The 8370-nt window shown below is 43.0% G+C and overlaps 1 protein-coding gene across 1 annotated transcript; it reads left to right on the top strand.

Annotated features, from left to right (window-relative positions):
- Nucleotides 1-1485: 1485 nt before the first annotated feature.
- On the top strand, nucleotides 1486-2987 carry LOC121397273 (cyclin-O protein B-like). The gene is made up of 2 exons (XM_041573880.1): nucleotides 1486-2628; nucleotides 2967-2987. The coding sequence occupies exons 1-2, from the start codon at nucleotides 1486-1488 to the stop codon at nucleotides 2985-2987; spliced, it is 1164 nt and encodes a 387-aa protein (XP_041429814.1).
- Nucleotides 2988-8370: the final 5383 nt, after the last annotated feature.

The raw sequence follows: 8370 nt of genomic DNA on the forward strand, positions 1-8370 counted from the left end.
GTGCTACCTTTTTGGCAAATCAACAGCGATTTTGGACTGTGTTTTTTCCTGGCTTCTCCTTAGTTCAGATTTTAACATTCTTTTCTGAACACATATAAGGAGAGCCAGCGTCTAAAGAGGGAGACCCTCTGGGGTACCCCGGCCTTGTGCCGGCCCCTCTGAGCCAAAAGCCAAAAACATCTCAGGCTTTTTGATTTTTTTTTTTTGCTTATTTTTTTTTTTTTTTTAACATCTGGCATTTAACATCTGCCATCATTTTTTAACATCAGCCATCATTTTTTAACATCTACCATCATCAAGAACAACATCATCTTCTTTTAAGAGGTAATCCTGAAAATCCAATTCATACAGTTTATGATTTATTTTACAGAAAACCTGCCCTAAATTCAAGGGGGAGCAATATGTAAGGTCACACATCTCTTTCCCAGGCCATTGCTCGTCTTCTTCAAATAGTAAAGTGCACCTTCCCAGGGTAGTTTTCTGCTGGTCAGACTGGCCCTCTAACTGGCCATCTAGGGGGCAGAATTACAATATGGAAAGGGACATCGGAATTAGAAAGACTTTACAAATTGACTCATTTCTTGATTACTTACTGACAATTTGCAGAATCCCATGGGAATGGAAGGTCACACTAGGGGGTCGAATATCGAGGGTTAATTAAAACTCGATATTCGATCATCGAAGTAAAATCCTTCAACTTGAATATCGAAGTCGAAGGATTTACCGCATTTCCTTCGTTCGTATGATGGAAGGAAAAATCATTTGATCGATTCGAACGATTTTCCTTCAATCAAATAAAGCTAGGAAAGCGTATGGGAACCTTCCCCATAGGCTAACATTGATGCTCGGTGGGTTTTAGGTGGCGAAGTAGGTGGTCGAAGTTTTTTTATAGAGACAGTACTTTGACTATCGAATGGTCAAATAGTCGAACAATTTTTAGTTAGAATCGTTCAATTCAAAGTCGTAGTCGAAGGTCGAAGTAGCCAATTCGATGGTCAAAGTAGCCAAAAAGATACTTCAAAGTATTTTTTATTCTATTCCTTCACTCGAGCTAAGTAAATGTGCCCCTATGTGTAAGAAATATTTAATCACACATATGTTGAGATTTTTGTACACGTTCTGATGAGTCAGTAACCGGTGTGATTTGTACTTGTAATTACCTGCAGGGGGGCATGTGAATACAAAATGCTATGGGTGCTTAAGTTTTAATATTTTGTCTGGTCACTCCCAGAGTTGAAGCTCCTGTCTGGTTGCTAGGGCTTAATTGCCCTAACAACCACATAGCAGTTTGGAAATAAAATTGGGAGATGAATAGTAGATGGGCTTGTCACATACAACAGAACCTTGGAGGCTATTGTCTCATTAACCAGTGATTGATTCACTAAGACTTACTTTATGCAAGTAGATGTTACTAGCTTTGTGAGAAAAATGACTTTCTGTCTGTTTAATTACCTACATTTGCCATGTCTAGAGACAGCGACAAAGATGGGTATTTCAAACCCAAAAAAGCGCAAAAGAGAGGAGAGGAGTCGTGGAAGCGCCAAAAAGATCAAAGATGAGCGCGTGACCTGCCAACCTGCAGCGGAGGAGTCAGTTCCTATACAAGACCAATGGAACACCCTCAGGAACATCGATGGAGAACTGGACATCTTTGAGGACTACGGGGAAGAGAGCTACCTGTTCTATAAAGCCCTAGAAGAGAAATTCCAAACATCGGGGATTCTCACGAAGCAGACCACCATTGCGGAAAGTGATTGGCGGGAAATCATCACCATTTTAATCAAAGTGCACAGACACTTTTCACTGGACTTCTCCACCTTGTGCCTTGCTGTAAAATACATGGCAAGGTACATCTCCGGGAGGCAACTGAAACCTGGCATCCTGAAACCAGTGGGGGCCACTAGTTTATATCTGGCCATAAAGATCATGGAAGACAATCCTCCTAATGCAGAAGAGTTTCTGGAGGTCTTTGGTGAAACTCTTTACTCACCAAGAGTCTTGGCATTTGTGGAGGATATGATGCTGTACCGACTGGAGTGTCGCCTGTACCAACCGACCATAGACTTTTTTCTGGAGCACTTCACCTTAATGAGTGTATCCGCGGAGATGTTTTTTTATGACAACATCACTAGAGTAGCCAATGCTCTTACAGCTGCCAGGGGCATTGCAGCACTGACCATGATGAAGTATGAATTTCATACTTATTTACCATCTTTAATGGCTCAGTGCTGCCTTAAAGCTGCTGAACACATCCTTGGATACAACTTATTAGTGGAGTTGCCAAGCGACCATCCAAGTCAGATCGTGCAGAAATGCCTCAGGAAAACTGTACTCCTGGCATCAGCCAACAAAGAATTTTTACAGCAACTTATGCCAGGAGTCTTTCCTGAGGTGTTTCCCAAGTTTACTTCTCCCTCCACCATCCAGAGAGGAAGAACAGGAGCCAAGGAGCCAGCCAAGCAGCCACGTGAAACATCTGCAAAAAAGCCACGTGAAGAGTCAGGAGCCAAGGAGCCAGTCAGGAAGCCCAGTAAAACATCAGCTAAAAGGCCAAATAAAGAGACAGGAGCAAAAGAGCCAGCCAGTCAGTCCAACAAATTGGCAAAAAGACCAAAAATAGAGGCTTCTGTAAATGATCCCAAAGGTAGAGCCGAGTCAACAGCAGCAGAGGCAGTCGCAGCCACGAGAAAAACAGCACGGAACACACAAAGATGCTGTAAATTTTGTAATGGCACACGTGCAAACACATATCCCCATACGCACACAGACACACACTGAACACACTTTCATCCCACTGACATGACCCCCATACATATTTACATACACGCACACACACACATCTGAGTCACAGCTGCCAGAAGGGACAAGCAGTACCATACTGGGGACAAGAATATGGTTAAACACACGCAAGCACCTTTATGCCACTCGGTAGACCCTGCATTCCTTTTCACTCAATCCCTCTGCAGACTGCAAAGCCGGGTCTGTAGGCTGCAGGGGGTCTAACAGAATGCAGAGGAATGCAGCATTCACCTTCCTGCTTAAAGGTACTTATGTGTATGTTGTCATATTCTCTTCTGTTTCCCTTCCTTACGCCGCAGCTTCACCAGCGGTGCTCCTCCCTTCATCCAAAATATGGTTTTATATACGGGAGCACACTTAAGCCACTCGGTGGATTCTGCATTGCTTTTAACTCCATCCTTGGGCTGTAGAAGCCGGGTCTGCAGGCTTCCTGGTATGGAATTGAAAGGAATGCAATGTTCATCTAGCATCTTAATGGTGCTCATGTATATGCTGCCATATTCCCTTCTGTTTCCCTTCCTTCCACCACAATTCCAACAGCAGTGCCCCCCCTTACATCTAAGAGTTGGTTTCATACACAGAAGCAACCTTAAGCCACTCAGCAGACCCTGCATTGCTTTTCATTCCATCCCTAAAACTGCAAAATCCGGGATCCAATGGAATGAAGAGGAATGCAGTGTTCACTTAGAAGCTTAATGGAGCTCATGTGTATGCTGCCAAATTTCTTTCTGTGTCCCTCACCCTGCTTCCCTTCTTTAATTATGGAGCATTGATCCTGGGAGCAAAACCGATCGCCGTTAAGGGATCAGGAAGGAATTTTTCCCTCTTGTGAAGCAGATTAGATCAAGCTTTACAAAGGTTTTTTTGCCTTCCTCAGGATCGAAAAGCCCAATGTATTCCATCAATAAAGCTGTGACTTACACAGATTAACCACAAAGAAGCTGTGTGTGTATTTATTCTGGGTATTGGTGGGCTGGGAATAAAGGTTGGTTCTTCCTTAAAAAAGCCAAGGTAACATATACAGGGAGGGGAAGATGGGAGGGTGAATCAAATAGCCCCAATAACAATCAGTTTAGAAGCTGCTGTGTTGTTGCTAGGGTCCCATTTTCCTTAGAAACCAGATCAGTGACAGAGAGGGAGGTGAAAACAACCTAATAAAAAGGGGTAGTTGGAATATAAAATGTGGTGGCCTAGGGTATAATAGCATGTAATCATAAGGAGAAGAGAGCAGAAGTCTATAGGATTTGGTGTCATTAGAAGAAAGTTACCCTGTGTGGGTAAAGGGGAGGGTGGGTGGTCTCCCTGTTTGGGTAAAGGGGAGGGCGGGTGGTCTCTCTGTGTGGGTAAAGGAGAGGCGGGCGGGCTACCTGTGTGGGTAAAGGGGAGGGCGGGCGGGCTACCTGTGTGGGTAAAGGGGAGGGTGGGCGGGCTACCTGTGTGGGTAAAGGGGAGGGTGGGCGGGCTACCTGTGTGGGTAAAGGGGAGGGTGGGCGGGCTCCCTGTGTGGGTAAAGGGGAGGGTGGGTGGGCTCCCTGTGTGGGTAAAGGGGAGGGCAGGCTCCCTGTGTGGGTAAAGGGGAGGGCGGGTGGGGCTCCCTGTGTGGGTAAAGGGGAGGGCGGGTGGGCTCCCTGTGTGGGTAAAGGGGCAGACGGGTTCCTTTTTAGAGAGAGAATAGGCTCACAGTGTGTTTTACTCCTCTGGGATTGTCTCCCCATGAGGGCCAAGCTGTTTACTACAGGTGACAGATGGGTGCTGCTGTGTATTAGTGGCACCTCGTGTTCTGGGTCATTATAATTAATATATCTTTTTAATTATTATGGGATAAGAGGATCTCTTGAAGTGGGAAGAAAGATGCCTGATGTTGGGCTGCCCCTTACCTGCCCTCATGTTGCGGAGATTCCCCTGGTGGGAAGAAGTGCAGCCCACAAGCAGGCAGCAAGGAGGGCGGGGAGAAGCACCAGAAGCAGGCAGCAGGGAGGAAAACAAATCCCAAAAAGGAAAGTCATAAGATTGGACATTTCATGGGACCAAGAAGTAATCACCACCTGTTCCTACAACTGAACCTTCAAGCTGTGGGCCTTAAATCAGCCCCCATAGTGAATCTTCAGGGTATGTAGATAATTGAAATAGATGTTTCTAAATCCTGATTGCCAGGTGTGTGTCCCTCCTGCTACAACTCTCATTACCCACTGTTACTATGTGGCCCTCCTGCTACAACTCCCATATCCTCCCGTTCAACTATAACTTCCTTATCGTCCCGACAATGGAAGGCCACATGCCCAGCACCTCTAATACCTGAACTGTTGGCGCTGGTGGGACCCTGCGCTAATGAGATATTTTGTTACAAATATCTTGTTTTTATATTCCATTAAAATTGTTTCCCCTTCTCCTGTGCCTGGTGGTATCTCATCCCTGCCCCCACTCTCCCCACCGTCCTCATTACATTCTATTGCACTGGTTTCCCAGGGACGAGACAAAAGCCCCAGTTTTTGGGCAGTGGGTGCCCGCGGGTATTTCTATTCACTGCACAAACACAATTAGTCAAACCAGAATCTTCTCCGGTTCTGTGTGCCAGAGGTGCGGGGAGTTGGGCAGAAAACCACACACAATGAGCTTCATGTGCTGCGTAACAACTGCTTCCTTGTGTTTATTATAAAGGAGAAAGAACAACCCTGTCGGCCAATCAGAATGCAACTCCTGTGTGGGTAAAGGGGCGGGTGGGCCTGTGTGGATAAAACACATTTGCTGTAGTAAGTACATATCTAACATGTGACTTATGGTACATATACTGCAATCACTAATGCAGCCATTGAGGGAAGCTTGAACTGCCTTTTCCATTCAGTACCATGGACAGCACTCTGTGGCTGCAGCTCCTATTGATTGACACACTGGTTGGTGGCACCAAGCTGTCACAGCAAAGAGCCAGTTCTATACAAATACAGATAACATTTTTATGTCATTATTCCTATTAGATATCCTTGTACCACTGATATAGGCTGGCTCTGTGGGCAGACACGTATACGTATAGGTTTACCTAAGTATGCTTCCACCTTGCAACATCTTATCTTCCACATACTATTAGGTACCAAGGGCTTTCTACCTAAGCATGTGGCATATAAGGGCCCAATATGAAGACACCCTATTCGAGCTATACTTACCTGAGAGTGTCCCAGGGAAATGTCTTCCTCTGTCTTCTGATCTTAATTCTATGCCTTCTGCTTCATCCTTCTCTTTTCTTCTGCTTCTTACTGGCATATTCCTGATAAACACAAATGTACGAAAAATATTAATAAAACAAAATATATATCAGGGTTTTTTTTGGAACATCTTGAGCTTTCCAAATCTACTATAATTTATGTGCAATCCCAAGTTTGTTAAAAGATATAGACTAAAAAATAAAATCGAAATGAACGCTGCTTGAGCGATCGACATACTTTATGTTCCTCATGGAAGAATGGAACAGAAGCAACTGCAAGTGTGGAGGAATCTCACCTTAATGCCGCAGGCAAACGCTCGGAGAGAGAACGACACTGATTCCCTTGATTCAATAGGAGCTTTATTCCCCGACAGTACAAGGACAAGAAGATTTGAATAAAAGAGATCTTAAAGGGGTGCTTAACCTTTAAGTTAACTTTTAGTATGTTATAGAACGGCTAATTCTAAGCAATTTTCAATTGGCCTTCATTTTTCCTTTTTTGAATTACTTGCCTTCTTCTTCTGACTCCAGCTCTTAAATGGGGGTCACTGACCCCATCTTAAAACAAATGCTCTGTAAGGCTGCACATTTATTGTTATTGATACTTTGTATTCATTATTCATGTTTCTATTCAGGACCTCTCTGATTCATATCCCAGTCTCTTCTTCAAACCAATGCATGGTTGCTAGGGTAATTTGGACCCTAGTAACCAGATTACTGAAATTGCAAACTGGAGAGCTGCTGAATAAAAAGCCAAATAACTAAAAAAACGGAAATGATAAAAAATGACAACCAATTGGAAATTGTCTCAGAATATCTCTCTCTACATCGTACTAAAAGTTAATTTAAAGGTGACCAACCCCTTTAATGTAGATTTGAAATACTTCTGAAGGATACAGTGTTAACCATGTTACATTTAAAAAAAAAAAATTATATATATATATATATATATATATATATATAACGTTTTTGTGTGTATGCACTCCAGATTTGTAGTTGCTTCGGGTGCGTAGGTCAATATTGGTTATACAAAATGATAGAAGGACTCGCACACCATTCTTCAGTGAATAAAACTGCAGTATTTTATTCTTTAATGCATTTCCAACGTTTCGGCCTCAATTTGGGCCTTTATCAAGGATACAGTGCATATGTTAGTGTGGCTATTTATACACCATTTAAAATTGGCGCCAAGTATGACGTCATAGACAGTGCTAGACATTCCAAAAAGTACATCTCATTGTACAGACTTAAAAATGCAGTACCTAAAATCCACCACAAGATGCCAGTGCTGTGCAAGTGCTTGAAGTGCTCATAACGTGTTACAAAAGTGTCCAATTGACTTATTCTTTTTTCATAAGCCTGCAAAATTTGTACAAAAAAACAGATACTTAGTTTCACCTAGATAGAATATTGTTAACAATTTTATACTTATACAATCAAGTAATTTCACAATAAAGCTTTTTAAAGCAATCTTTACAAGCAATCTTTACAATGTATTTTTCAAAAAACATTTCGTGGTATTCTGTCTTAGTGCATTACCATATAAAAGTTTAGTCTTCAGATAAGAAAACAGCTTAACACCTGTTGTCCATTTAGCCCTTTCGGGCTTACGCAATCAAGCTCATAGATCCAAAAAGCCTCTCTTTTTAGTAAGATATTATCAAAGTTTCCACCCCTCGCCCTCACTGGTATTTGTTCAATGGGCATGCACCTGAATGCTGATGGGCTATGTTTGGCACCCGCCCAGTGCTTGGCCACCAATTGCAGGGATATGTCCTGTTTTTTACTTTTGGCCTTCGATTCTCTGTCAGGGTCTAACGCTGCCTAATGCTGGCCCTGTGCATGCCCATACGCTCCTTGAGCATCCTGATTGTCTTCCCACAGTATATTAGCCCGCACGGGCATTTAATCAAATAAATCACCATAGTAGATGTACAGGTCATCCTTCAGGGATCTACCTTTTTGGTAGCTAAATCTGGTTCGGGATGGCAGCTTTTTACACACACTCTCATCACTGGTTACCAACGGCCAATGTTTAAGTACACAATTTTGCATGAAACTCGAACCTTCTCCATATTTACTTACATAGTAGATATGGTTAACACCAGAACCACCTCTCCTTTAGTCTGGGGTCTGTGTGTTGTGTGCTGAACTCAAAATTTGTGAGTCCCCTTGGTCAAGATTTAATGCCCATTTTTTTGTGGTTAAAACCAAATCGGGTGGATAACCACTTTCTAAAAATTTATTTGCCACAACCTTCAGATCCTCCTCCCTCTTTTCCTTCTCACTGGTAATGTATTACCCTAAGCATTTGTGACTTTGGTAGGGAGTTAAGTAAATGCTTCGGATGGCAGCTTTGATAATGGAGAATCGTA

Source organism: Xenopus laevis, chromosome 8L (genome assembly GCF_017654675.1).
Source record: "Xenopus laevis strain J_2021 chromosome 8L, Xenopus_laevis_v10.1, whole genome shotgun sequence".
Taxonomy (NCBI): Eukaryota; Metazoa; Chordata; class Amphibia; order Anura; family Pipidae; genus Xenopus; species Xenopus laevis.

What these genes read in the sequence shown, in the direction of transcription:
- LOC121397273 (XM_041573880.1), top strand. Translation starts at nt 1,486, where the DNA reads ATGGGTATTTCAAACCCAAAAAAGCGCAAAAGAGAGGAGAGGAGTCGT. An exon ending in GACCAAAAATAGAGGCTTCT is followed by an intron (nt 2,629 to 2,966) that starts GTAAATGATCCC and finishes ATCCCTCTGCAG; the next exon opens with ACTGCAAAGCCGGGTCTGTA.